Genomic DNA, 14,519 nt, shown 5'->3' with positions numbered 1-14,519 from the left:
ACTGTTTTCATTTCCAGTGTCATGAAAAGAGAGGGAAGATATTTATAGTTATCAGAGCAAAGACTTAGACTGAAATAACCCCATGCTTTTCGTTCCAGGGATCTAGGATTCCGAGGGCAGCTTTAGCGGAGCCAGAAGATTTTCCTTCCTAGGTGTCTTTGGTGGAGAGGGGGGATGTGTCATTTCATTGGGAGTTTGCCTTGGGGGTAAAGTGACAGGGCAGAGTTTTAATAGGTGGTATGAATTTTAATGGTCATACATTCTGGGGAAAACTTTGTCACCAAACTTTTAAATGCACTTTACGGAAAGCATAGATGTGGCAGGAACTAGAAAAGAGCACCCTTCCGAAGAGGTTCTTTAAAACCTTAAGATTTGATTTGTGTAAGTAAAAATCTAACATAAAGATGGTTTATAACTTCAGAAAAAATGAGCTGGGACCCAAGTAACTTCTCTTCCCCTCCCATCATGTCTCCCCAAGTCGTTGCTTCAATTCAGGGTGAATTTAATGGTCCCCCTTCCGTATATGTGTGTGCAGTGTGTGCTTGGCTATGGTCCTATGCTCAATATTAAAGTTATAGAGTAAAACAATGAGGTAAATGATATTTATTGACACTGACCGGAATGTAATACAAATATTTCCGAAGAACAAGATGAAAATGAAGATATTTCCCGGTTTATTTTCTCACAGAGATCCATGGTGCTCTAAAAGCAAGAAGTGCCACTTGTCCCTCTGGAGAAAAGTCCATGCAGGCATCAAGCTTCCCTAAGCCTAGCTACTCTGTCCTTAAGAACTGCAGGGACGAGTTCTTTGCAGTGGGTGGGGATCTTCGCACTCATTCCTCGGCCAGCAGAGCCCAGTGAGGGCTATCTTGTGGGAGGCTCCGGGCTGGCTTCAGAGATGCTGCTGAATAGAGCCGCAGAACCCAGCAGGATTAGAACAAGAAAGTGAGCCTCGGAGTGGATGACTCAGGGCCTCGCTGTGTCCAGACTGTGCTGGAGCACAGCGTTTGCCCCGTCAGAACAGGTGCTTAGATGGGACACACGGGCTGCATGGTGAGGGTGACAGTGCTCTAACTCGGATGTCCCAGACACATAAGAACAAAGCGAGAAAAGGCCTTTCCCAAAGCCATCTCTGTCTTTGAGGTTATCAAGGTCATAGTCAATGAGCAACGGCTGGACAGCTGTTCACCCCTGGCAAAGACCATTTCCCACATCAAAACTGCTTCATCTTTACCTTAAAAGGCATTTCACTCTCCAGATGAATGGCTACAATGTACAATACGGAATTCAAAGTCAAAACAACTTTTTCCTATCCTTCAACTCAGTGAAGCTTCTCCTCTACAAACTTGAAAATGGGTGAGAGAAGTTAAAGACAATAAACACAAAGCCGTTTTCAATAATTTAATTATTAGACTCATGCCCAAAAGAATGAACTTGAATGAAATATTAAATATTCTTCTTAAAGCAATTTGGTCACAGACAATCACACACACAAGGACTGGGGCTCAGGGAAGGTTCTCCCCAAAGTGCCAGTGTTTTTGTTGGTTTCCTTGGAGAAAACAAAGGAGCACATGATCAGAGGTAAACAATGTTTTCTTCAGCTCCATCTCCAGCATCCCCACTGTGACTGGCCACCATCGGGAGAGTTAGCTTCACTTCTGTGGGGAGCGTCTGTGGCTGAGGACCATGTTGACTTGTGTCCTGGGGGTCTGAGGAGTCACTCTGGGAGGAGTCCAAATCTGCAACAGAAAGACACCACAGGTTACACAAGATTCCACTTGGGATCCACACAGCAGATGGCACCGTTCCTCAGAATCTGGAAATATAGTGGCCTCACAGTCAGTCAAGAGAGAGAATGCCCAAGCCAAGGATGAGAGGAACACAGTGGCTATCTAGTGATGTCATCAGTATTCAATTGTGCACACACGCATCTCCTTGGAGTAAAAATAACCTTCATGGAAGACTCTTAAGGAAGTGTCAAGTGTGTAAAGACTGGTCCCATTCCCAGCCGTTACATCACTGCTACAAGAGAAAGGGATTCCCATGAGCTTCCTTAAGTGGAGTCAGGTCTTGAAAATGAAGACAACCTTCTGTGTATGGTAACCACATATGTATCTGCATGGCATCTTCCTTCAGAACACCCACGGCAAGAATTGCTCTCAGGCTGTGTGCATGCACACGCTTTTAATCCCAGCACTCGAGAGAAGCATAGGTGGGTGGATCTCTGTGAGTTCAAGGACAGCCTGATCTACAGAGTGAGATTCAGGACAGCCAGGGCTACACAGAGAAACCCTGTCTCAACAAGTAAATAAACAACAAATAAATAAAGTAAATAAATAATAAACAAATTGGCCTCAATATTCCATTCATCTGGGGCTTGAAGAGTGCAGACAAGGGGTGGGAAAGGGGCGTTGAAGGATGAAGAAGACCTTCTATCCTCCCATCATGCATTTCCGTTATTGCTACACAAAGAACTTTGCAAGAGCAGCTAGGTTTCTGGGAAAATCTTGCCAAGAGCGACTGTAACTGGGCTTGCAGTGATATTTTTATGGTTGCCTAGCAACAGCAGGCACTTTCTCCCTTTTCTGATAAAAGCTTCTTCTATATTGTGCTTTAAAGGGAGAGATGATGGGGCACTTTGATTTGAAGAAAGAAACATACTCACTGCAAATCATTTCCATTGCATTTCTTCCAATAACCAATCCCCCGAGGTGTGGCAATATAGCAAAATTGAGGGGAAGGGACTTCTAGTTGAAGCTGGAGGTAAAGAGGCATAAACTCTGTGTGGAGAGTGAGGGTGGTCACGCTGAGGTCCACCCATCTTTCTTTCACTCATCAAAAGGAAACCATTATCATCTTTTGCCACATTTTATCCTAAGCCAGCATGATTAGACAGATATTGTACCTGTCTCCATCTGAATAACAGTGCTATTTCTAACCTTTCTCTCCAGACAGGAATTTTTGGCTGCTAGGGAATGTAGTATGCAAGTCTCGGTAAAAATGAAGGGCAGAATTTCACCTACAGGGCTCCATCTTTTTGCTACTCCCTTCCCAGCTCTTTTTTTTTTCCAGTAGGAGGTGGGGCTCATGGGGGAGCAGCAGCCAGGGGCATAGGAAGTAGACCAGATCACCTGGAGAAGCAACGTCTGAGCCGGGACTCTGAAGCAAAGGAGAACCCTGAGGGCGGGGTGAGGAGGTGAGGCTGAACTTCAGCTTGCTCAAAGGCACCAGCCAAGTCTAACTGGTTTTCTCTTTTTCCTTTTTCTTTTTTTCTTGAGAGAGAGCCTCTCAGGCTAGCCAAGGATGAGCATGAACTTCCAAGTCTTCTGTCTCTACGTTCTGAGCTATGGAATTACAGATATGGCCACCCTGATAAGTTTATGTGGTGTTGGAGATCAACTTAGGGTGTCATGAGTACATGCTAGGCAATCATTCTACCAACTGAGCAACATCACCAACCCACGAAGAAAATCTCCTCTTACACTGAGGAAACTGAGTCCTGTTTCTCAAACACAAGGAAAGTATTATTTACAAGGCGTTGAAGATGCCTCTGGATGACAGCCATCCTGTCTGTACCTTCTCACTACCAACTTGAAAGCTGTGCGGAGTCTTTTATATCCACCATCTCTCTGCAACCCAATATGGAATCCACAGTTTACAAGTTGGAAAACTAAGGCTCAGGCTACTTCAACTTTTTGCCCCGTATCACACAGCTAGGAAGTCTCCCAGACCTCGACTTAGAGGACTGTGGCTGCACAAAGACACCTTCCTCGTCAGATCCAGAGTCTCCTGACCTCCTTTCTCAGTGTGCTAGAAGTGGCTTGCCCAGACTCTTCAGGCTACTAGATCCCACAGGTTTACTATGTTCTCCCGACTCACCCTTCTAAAAGATGGCAAAGCAAAAGACGTTTTGGGTTTCCGTAAACAATCAGGGCAATAATTACAGACCTAGCAACCTCTCCCACACACAATGAGACAAACACAAGTATCCCAAGCAATGATTTCAGTGACAGGGTAAGAGTACAAATCAACCCAAAATGCTTCCCCAGACTATTTTACCACATTAGGAGACAGGGTATACGTGACTGTGAACACGATGTATCTCACACAATCTTCATTCCTCTCCCCAGCTGTCGGAACAGCTGATGTTGACACAAAATAACTTCAAAGGGAAATAGGTCACCTATGCTGCAGCAAAAGAGGGACCAACCAGGACACACAGACCATGACACTGAGAAAGAAAAGAGTCACCCATGGAAAGAGGTGACTGGGAGCTTATTGTTGAAATCTGACGATTCTGGCCACACTCCCATAATCCATGACACTTCCTTCCCTTGAGATGAAGCAGAGTCCAAACTGCCCAGGGGCCTGGCAAACTGGGATGTCCCATTAATGGCTTTAAGAGAAAATCAACAAGCAAAACAAAGAATCAAGCACACATCAGAAAGAATTCTTGACTATCTTTAAATGATTGGCTGTAGTTTTGGAAGACAGAGACCAAATGATGTTGGTAGGATATAGGAGTACGTGTGTGCACACACATGTTCTTTTATAGTGGGGAGCAGGGCTTTAATCGGAGCATTTTGAAATGAGGAAGAAAATAAGAGAACACTATTTCTACTGGGACCTTCGGCCCTTACGTGCCTGACCTACACTGCAATCCCAGATGGATGCCGTGTGGTCACGTGACACCTGAAGGGGAACTCAATTTCCTTCTTCGTGTTTCTTCTTCATTTCTACTTGAACTGTACAGGCAAGGTCAGGCAGTCTGACTTTGAAATAGAAGGCATTCTGTGATTTCTGATTTTATTACTCCACTTCTACCCCGAGAGAATTCTAGCAGAGCAACTGTGTATTTCTGAAAGCCACCCAACTTTTCTGCTACATATCTAAGTTACTGGTCACACACTAAAAGTTTAACTTTCAAAAAAAAAAAAAAGATAAATAAATAAATCTCCATAGCCACATTATGAGGGCTGCTGTGGGTTCAGACCAGCTCCCTAAAAGCAGCTTTAAAAGTTAGTGTTGTTAACAGCTTGACTGGCATGGCTTCTCCTTGTAGACATTCAGGGCAGAAAACAGCCTCGTTGTTTAGAGACGTGTGCACGAAGCACTCACACCCCAAGATGATCCGCTAAATCTGAGCTTCAGACCTCGGTGACAACCTAGACGCTGACCCTGGCATTTATCACTTTCACACGTCCTTCTGATCCCTAATACTGGAATTGCTAACAAACACTGAAGACACTCAGCCTTCCAGTGTCTCACCATGACGATTGTTATTTTGAGGCAACTTGATCATTAGCTATTATTGTGGCCAGATGATAAATGGTTTAGGAAACATAGTTGTGTTATACTTACGATGAACAAAGTGATTCATCAACTGTGAAGTAAACAAAATCTGCCCTATGAGGTGAACCGTTGCCTCGAGCAAGTCATGAAAGATTGGGCTGAAATTCTGAAATCCTCTTACATTTCTATTTGGGTTCAGTGATTTTACAAACAACGTTCTGGAGGTAAAACAAAATAAAGGGTTACCTTAGCCAGAACATGGAAACAACCTAAAAGCCCCTCGACTGAAGAATGGAGAAAGATGTGGCACATTTACACAATGGAGTACTACACAATGGAAAAAAATAATGACATCTTGAAATTTGCAGGCAAAGGGATGGATCTAGAAAACATCTTAACGAGTGAGGTGACTCAGACCCAGAAAGACAAATATAATATGTACTCACTCATAAGTGACTTTTAGACATAAAATAAAGAAAAAATAGCCTGAAATTCACTATCCCAGAGAACCTAGACAACAAAGAGGACCCTAAGAGAAACATACACGGATCTAATCTACATGGGAAACAGAAAAAGACAAGATCTCCTGAGTAAATTGGGAGCATGGGGACCATGGAAGAGGGTAGAAGGGGAGGCAGGAGGAAGGGAGGGCAGTGGAGAAAAGTATATAGCTCAATAAAAACAAAAATAAAAAATAAAATTAATCATTAAAAATAACTGTTGAAAATAAAAAAAAATAAATAAAAATAAAGGGATGCATAATACAACCAAATCCATTACTTAAAGTTGCAATTAAATTAATTAAAGTAATGTTTATACGGTAGTCATCATTTTTCTATTGTCTGTCTTCATCCTTCTCAACAATATACATTTGAACAGACCACACATACTAGCCTTAAAGGGTGAGGAAACTAGCAATAGCCACAGCTACTATCTATACTGGACCTGCTCTTGTGACCAACAAAATTAAGAGTTGTTTACCATAAAGAGCAGGGCTCTGACAAATAGAGAAGGCTCTGAATTTAAAAATGTTTAGCTTTCATATTCTTTGCCTTCTCCTGAATTTTCTACATACAAAAAATATTTTATTTATATTTATTTTCTTGTGTGTGTGTCTGTGTGTGCGTTTCAGTTAGAATCTCACTATGTAGTCCAGGCTGGCCTTGAACTCATGATCCACTTCCCTCTACTCCCCAAACTCTGGGATTACAAGTGTCTGCTGCCACATTCTGCAGGAAAAGACACTTGAAATCATGATCATTTGAAGAAAAAGTTTTATTTACCATTAAAAACAGTACGACCTTCACCATAGGCAGCAGTGCCAAAGCCTAATCGGAACCCAAGAGTACGCCAGCGGCCAAGGACCCAGAAGCCCAGGGCTGTACAAAGCCTGTTTAGTCTACAGTTGATGTCGCTGATGACGACGTCAACACGAGAAGGCGCAGACCTTCTCATGTCTTATCCCACAGAACAGAACTCCAGGTCTTCTGAGCCTTGGCTCTGTTCTTGTTTATTTGAATCAAGCTTTCTGACTTGTATGTCTTACTACTGCTCTGTCCCTTGTGCATGTCCCCGAGCTCAATATTCAGACTTTCCTAGAATAACTTCTTCTCCAAGAAACGATGTTTTATCATTAATGTCCCAATTCTAGAAAATAATTTGTATTCTCATTTAGTCCCTGATTCATGCTTACACTCTGCAACATTTAAAAAATCATTTCCTGATGGCATTGCTGGCAATCATTATTTTTTCTCAGGAGCATTAATGAGCAACATTTTCCCTCTAATGGAAAACATTTATTGTGCGGAGCTGGAGGTATCTTCAGAGCAGAGGAAAATTGGTCTCTGTCCCTAATTTTGCTCAATTCGATTTTCCATAGTGAGCCACAAAACAGACTGCAAGCTTCTGATGTGAAAAGCAATCTAGAGTTGATAGCTGAAACAAACAAGCAAATTTTAAATTACTACCGTGACTCTTTTTTCTATTCCTTATGTGCTGATATTGCACCTGAAATAAAGTAACAATAGAGAGAAAGAGAGAGAGAGAGAGAGAGAGAGAGAGAGAGAGAGAGAGAGAGAGAGAGAATATGTAGTATGTGCATCTTCAAATTATAAAAAAAGGGAACTGTGGAACAACTATTCTTAACTTTGAGAAAGAACTGGACTTTGGCAGTATTTAATGTACATGAAATAGTCAACATTGGAAACATACTCAATGCCAGAACAGAACAAAAGAGTGGAGGAATTCATAGTGGAAGAACTCGGCACCATGTAGATGAGATTGTGTTCACAAAAGGCCTGGCACAGCACAACACAGTATGGCAAGCTGCTGTCGGACCCTGAGTTTGCTCTTCTACCTGTCTTTTCCCAAAGAGGGTACCGCCAATTAGTGGCCATGACCTTGACTTGGTCAAGTCCCACAAGGATACCTCCAGAGTATCTTAAAATATGTGTTTCTGGATAAGGCCCTCTTAGGCACTCAGGGTAAAAGGAAACAGTGAGCAAGCTGCGGAAACACCAGCTTCAGTAGCACACAGAGCTGACGGGTTTCTCAGGATTCGGAAGGGCTCAGCTGCCATGGGTCACACACAAATGCCTCAGAGGAACCCGAGGACCAGGCGCTTCCCAACCCAGAGAGCCTCTTCTCACAGTGTTCCCTGCACTATTTTATTTCATGAAATTAATGCAGGCCAGGGCACTAGAGAATTATAAGTTCATTATTGACTATGCAAGAAAACAAATGAGCAAGACACCAGAATAAATCCAGAGTGGAAGGGTGGAAATAGGGAAAGTCTCCTAAATCCAGAGGCCCAAAGCCACAGTGGAGCAAGGCCAAACTCTTGAGCAGCGGCTAAAACTGAAGAGAAAAGCTAGCAGGAAATCCTAGAATGGCTAGCTAGACGATGCTGGCAGCTGGACCCGGGACTCCATCTCCGCATCGAGAACACAGAAGCAGACACTCGGTGCCTCATGATGGGGCGTGAAGGAAATGGACAACGCCATTGGTGGAGCCGCTTTCATGTCGGAGAGAAGCCTGTATCTCATCAAGCATCCATGCCCAGCCACAGGAACAACAGCTGCAGAATATGCAGAATGACATCAGGGGGTACAATCAGAAAGACCAGGACTTGGAGAAGGTTTTCTTCCCAGAAAAATTCAAACTGATCTTTTCAACAAAGAAGTTGAATGTTTGAAATGTGCGTTAAAAGAGAGAAGCAAGAGAAGTTTACAGTAAAATAGTCATAAGGAATATGCCAACTACAGGCTATATATGAAATCATTTGCACTCTATTTTCACAAAACGATCATCAAGGGCATTGGTAAGACAATCATAGTCAATCACATACCGACAGCTTGATTTTGAGCGACAACTTAATTTTGTTAATATTGTTTTAGGTGCAGTAATGACATCATAAAGATAAAAAACAGAAGTTCTTTCAGAAGACAATAATGAAATATTTTCCCAGTGCAATGATAGGCCGTCCTGGAAATGCTTACGGTAACTCAACATGAGAGAGAAAAGGGAATAGACCCGAGAGAGGCAGTGGCTTGCTAACAGTTAAAACTGGCTGTGGGTAGATGGAATTCATCAAATGGCTTTTGTATATGCCTAAAAATTGCTATGACTACTTTAAAAAGTCAATAGCCTTTCATATATTTGGATCATAATATTATAAAAGGTTCTCTGTTGTTCCAACAGTGTAGCTTCTAAATGTCTGATATAAATGGGACACTGTGGTGGTGAATTAGGAGCCTTGCCTGGATACAAGCATGTTTACATCAATTTTAGCATAGCCGAGTGACAGCTCATTGGCGAGTTTATGTATGGGTTTCCATATATTTTAGAAAGATATACAAAATTGCCCATAAAATGAATAAGGTTAATTTGCATTTATATTTCCCTATAAAAACTGATACCGATTCCAAAATGGCCTTTGTTCTTGCCTAGAAATCCAATAACATCTCTTAGGTGAACTCTATTTCAGAAAGCATCTCTTTGATATCCCTGGTCTGATTGTCCATAGCAATGAGTTGTTAAGGTTCTCTTTGAGTTTGGATTTCTATTCTTTGCTTTTTCTGGGTTGAGCTCATTTGAAACTAACATACTTAAGATAAAGGAAATAAATGTAGTTTATCTAGCCTGACAATATCAAAGTAAGTCTCTGGTTACACGAACAATGTCAAATAAATGAATGTATTAGTGAATATCTGGTTCAAAACTTGTATCTCCCTTGATCAGGCTCACCAGAAAAACATCAATTTGGAGTTCTTATGATTGTGCTGTGGAGAAGATTAACAGGAGGTGGAGAGAAGGGAAGAATAAGAACCAACTATAACAATAGAGCTATGAAAATGTCATAATGAAACCCATTACCTTGTGTGCATCCTTAAAAACCAAAAGGTAATGACTATTAAGTCAGTAGTACTGTGTGTGTCTGTGTTAAACTAGTGGACAGAGACAGACACAAAAATAGAGCGACTTTTGCCACCCAGAAGCCACTGTTCATATGAGTATTTATACATACAGTGGTGCGGGACAATCGTCTATATTCTGTCAATTATGTTTTAAATAAACTCTCATTGGCCAGTAGCCAGGCAGGAAGTATAGGTGGGACAACCAGATAGGAAGTAGAGGCAGGTCAATGAGAACAGGAGAATTCTGGGAAGAGGGAAGCTCTGTCTGCAGTCCTATCTAGACACAGAAGAAGCAAGATGTGACTCTGCCACTGAAAAAGGTACTGAGCCATGTGGCTAACACAGATGAGAATAATGGGCTAATGCAAGTTATAAGAGTTCACAAGAAGCCTGAGCTAATGGGCCAGTCATTTTATGATTAATGTAGACCTCTGCGTTATTTCTTTTGGGACTAAATGGCTGGGAGACTGGGCTGGACAGAAAACTCAATCAACAATATAAGAAAGAGCATGGTTCTGAAGACAGTTCAAAGGGTCCACGGTATCGATGGCAGGGGCTCTAGGAACAGAGAGTCCATCATTTAAAAACAAATAAAAGAGTATAAATCAGAAAAAACCCAACAATTTAGAAAGGCAACTCGTCTGGTCCTTTTAGCAGAATCACAGGTGGGGTCTGGCCCAATGGCAGACACTTGTCAGCATGCACGGGAGAGGGAGAATTCCTCTGAAGGCCTTCTCCTATTAAGTCACTAATATGATTTGATCTCAGATGACTATCATAGCACCTAACCAGAACCTCCACCCACTCATTGGTGAACTTAGGTATCTGAAGTCACAGCAACACTCCACTTGCCCCCACAACAGCACATGGGATAACGTTCACCCACAGAGCATACACCCATTCATCTCCTCAAATTACAGGTTGTCACACACATAAAATAGGCTGTAAATTATTAGCAATCCTGGGTTATCCAGCTCTTCTGACTGTGGGAAAAAAGTCAGAAAACAAAAAATGGAGAGAATTTTTACTATGAAGAACAACTGGAATTTTCTTTCGCTTAGAATGACATATATCAAACTTCCAGAGTTTACTAACTTCAGTAGGGCCTCTGTTTTCCTACTTTAATATTTGGGCTGCTTCTCAAAATCAATCAAACAGATGCAGGGACAAAACATTCTTTAACTAAAAATCTTATAGGGTTCCTTACAAAACTAACTTTTTATATTTTTTATTATTTTAGCTGGAAAAGGTTCAACTTTCTGTTTATTTTCTAAGGGGATCTCAAGGTGATATATGAATGTAAATAGCCAGGCCTTTGGAAAACCATTGAATAACAAAAATCAGCATAAAATATTGAGCTCTTATCCATTCCAGACACAGTTCTACATACTTTGTACACGATTCTCAACCAGTTCAATTGCCACAACCCAAAATGGCAGCTACCGTGTGAACTTCCACTGTAGTAGCCTAAAGCAAACCCAGAGACCAAGCTAAACAAGGAACAGAGAAAGCTGAAGAGAAATTCCAAAAGCCATGATTACCATCCTCAAAAGGAACGCTGAGGAGGGATTCCAATTATGAAACGGTAATGATAAGAAAATGGAGGGATAGTCCTCAGTAACTAAAATAATGATAAGCTGAATTGAAAACGATTAATGGGGTGAGGAAGGTGGTTCAATGAGTAAAGAGCACGCAGCACACATTGCCAGTCTGACCTATGTGAACCAGACCCAGAAGCGCACGTGTCCACAATCCTAGAGCTCTCAGGGAGATACGGGAGGCAAAGCCAGCAGAACCTCTGAATGCTCCCAGGCCAGCTAGCCTGGTGTGCATGGGTGAAGACAAGTGAGATCCTGTGGCAAACGGTAGAAGGTGGTGCCCAGCACCTGAAGTTATTCTCTGACCTCTACACACATGCTGTGGCATACATGTGGACTTGCACACACACATACACACACCATATACACACATGCAAAAACGCTCTTAAAAGTCAGTGGAATAATAGGAGACTTAAATATCTATAGAATATGAAAATATTAGAAAACGGAAGGGGAAAAATTAGAGAGAAAATTGTAGAAATTCAATTTCCACTCAGAAGCATTTCTAGCGATGTAAGAGAAACAGTATTTTTAAGAAAAAAAGATGAAAAGAAAAAGACTATTTCCCAGAACAGAAGGAAATATGTCTCTGGGTGGAAAGGGCCCAATGAATAACTCATAAAAATTATTTCAGCAGATGATTTTACAGACAGATATCATAAACTTCAGATGAGCGAAGACAGGAGATGACTCTACAAGCCCCCAGAGGGAAGCAGGTCACAACAGAAGAAGCAGGACCCAGCCAGGTCAGACTTCTCAGCGGGAATCAGAGAAAGTGAAAAAACACAGTTGTGATTCTGAGTAAACTGTAAAAAACTAAATGTCACAGTGGTAAAAATAAATAAAATAAAAAGATTTCAATTTATCAGAAAATTTATTTTCATTACATCTTTTCTTAGGAACTATATCCCTCCCTCAAACAGTCCCCCCCCTTGCTGGCACACACACACTAACACATGCACACACATCACATGCACACACATACACACATTTGCAGCACTCACATGCACACACATACACACATTTGCAGCACTCACATGCACACACATACACACATTTGTAGTATTCACATGCACACACACTTGTAATACACTCGCACATGCACACATGCTCACATGCACACATACTTGTAACACACACTCTCACATGCACAAACATGCTCACATGCACACATGCCTGCACATGCTCCTATAAAGAATATATAAGAGAGAAGCTGGGGTCTGAGGACACAGGAGCATAAGCTATGAAAGGACAAGTCCCGGGTTAGACAGAGCACAAGCCCATACTGGGGCAGAAGGACAAAGGAGCCAACTAGCAAAATTTCAGACAGACAGATTGAAAGAGTGAAAGAAAGGAAAGGGAAGGAGGGGGGAGAAGAGAAAGGCCCCTTTCTGATCTCTAAAGTGTCCACATATAACTATAAAAAGATTTTCTTTGAAAACGACTTCTCTGAGCACAAAAACATAGTGAGCCAATTTGAAATAAATCTCTAAGAGTGGATCTCTTGAAATTCTAGAACCTAGGAATTAAAAAGAAACAACCCCGCCGTGCAGTGGTGGTGCTCACCTGTAATCCCAGCACTGGAGAGGCAGAGGCAGATGATTCTCTTTGAGTTTGAGGTCAGCCTGGTCTACAAAACGAGTTCCAGGACAGCCAGGGCTACCCTAAGAAATCCTGTCTCAGGAAGAAGGGGGGGGGGGGGAGAGGAAGGAAGGAAACAATATCATGAACAAAAGAATTCACAGAGGTGGAACCTGAAAAGCTACCGACCACACAATGGTACTGTTTTTCACCTGTGATCAGATAGGAAGGATGGAAGGAATAACTTGCCATTGCCATGCACATTATGCTGACCGAAAAGCAGCATCCTAATGATGCTAAGTCCTAAGGAGGACCAAGAACAGCAAGCATCCCAGACACTGATGGCAATGGTATACCGCACAACTGTAGAAGGCCAACAATCCAGCAAAGCTGAAGACGCCCTTCCACTCCTGAGTGTCATACCCTAAATAAACTCCCATTCATGTGTGCAAGGGATCAGATTGACGTCTACTGTCATAATTTGTAATGAGAAAGGATAGGAAACATGCTACTTCCTCATTAATAAGGAGATGAATGCACTGCCCTCGTTCGTAAGTTGGAAGAGCATCATCACACTCATGTATAAATGCACACATTGAAGAGAAAAAGCAAGCCTGGACATAAATGGTCACATAAACAGGACCTACACTTTGTAAAGAATCCTAACTTTGGGAACTGGTACTTCAATGTTTACTCACAAACACAAAACAAAATATATGATTGACGTATGGGATGTGGATGCATATCCATGCCTAGGGAAAAGAGTAAAAACGTCTTGTAGAAATGATATATACCGATGTTAGGGTAGTGGTCAGCTCTGAAGAAGAAAGGAAAAGGAAAGTGACAGCAGAAACTCCAGCCTTATCAGTGAGCCACCGTTCCTGAACAGAGAAAGGACAGCGGTCCGAAGCAAATGCGGCCAGAGGGGCTAGCTGCTTTACTTCCTCTGCACGCGCAATGTTCACGGCTAAGCCGCCTATGTTAATGAACACATCAAAAGACACAGCAAAGAGCTGCTGTTGCGATGGGAGGTTTATTTTAGAGATTATTTTTAATAACTGGAAATGCGCAAATGATATTTATGAAACCACCGGGAATTTAGACACACAGCTGCCACATGTTGAGAAGGAATTCCTGTCATTTTCCCCTAGGTGTGGCGAGGACTTTAAAGCATCCACTTCAGAGATTTATTTAGGGGACGACTGTGTACCTGAATCCCTGAAAATATAAGGCCCTGCAACACCATTTTTTATTGTTCAAGTTAAATGAAGCAGTACTATTATTGAGATTAAATTTTGTAAACTGGTGTTTATATTTGACTTTCAGAAGTTATTCCGAAGTATTAAAGTGTGTTTGAAAGACACTATCTATGCTAACTTATTTAATCCACTCTTTAAACATGTTATAAACTGTAGATAATTCTGTATTATATTTTATCTGCAACAATCATATGTGCAAATAATCATCACTAGATAAATAAAACTTTTTTAAAGAGTGCCTTATCTAGTAGAGATATTTGTCAAAATGTTCAAGGTTTAATATGCACTTATAAAAATTTTTATAATTTACTTTCGATACAGAATTTAAGGAGGTGGGAATCTGGATGAAACCTGATTAGTCATAGGTTTGTGAA

The 14,519-nt window shown here is 41.7% G+C and overlaps 1 protein-coding gene across 3 annotated transcripts in view; it reads right to left on the bottom strand.

The window, feature by feature from the left end:
* Positions 1 to 800: 800 nt before the first annotated feature.
* The window catches only part of Arhgef28 (Rho guanine nucleotide exchange factor 28), a 293,656-nt gene continuing 279,937 nt past the window's right edge, over positions 801 to 14,519 (bottom strand). For 2 of the 3 annotated variants that reach the window (XM_057789426.1, XM_057789427.1), the window contains exon 36: positions 802 to 1,739. In XM_057789426.1, coding sequence (XP_057645409.1) covers positions 1,576 to 1,739 — 164 coding nt within the window. In that variant the 3' untranslated portion in view covers positions 802 to 1,575. Of the gene's footprint in view, positions 1,740 to 14,519 lie in introns of all 3 variants that reach the window. The other variant, XM_057789428.1, reaches the window with a different exon arrangement.

Source organism: Chionomys nivalis, chromosome 15, assembly GCF_950005125.1.
Source record: "Chionomys nivalis chromosome 15, mChiNiv1.1, whole genome shotgun sequence".
NCBI classification, from domain to species: Eukaryota; Metazoa; Chordata; class Mammalia; order Rodentia; family Cricetidae; genus Chionomys; species Chionomys nivalis.
Note: the sequence above shows the minus strand (reverse complement) of the source record. Positions and strands in the feature narration are given on the sequence as shown.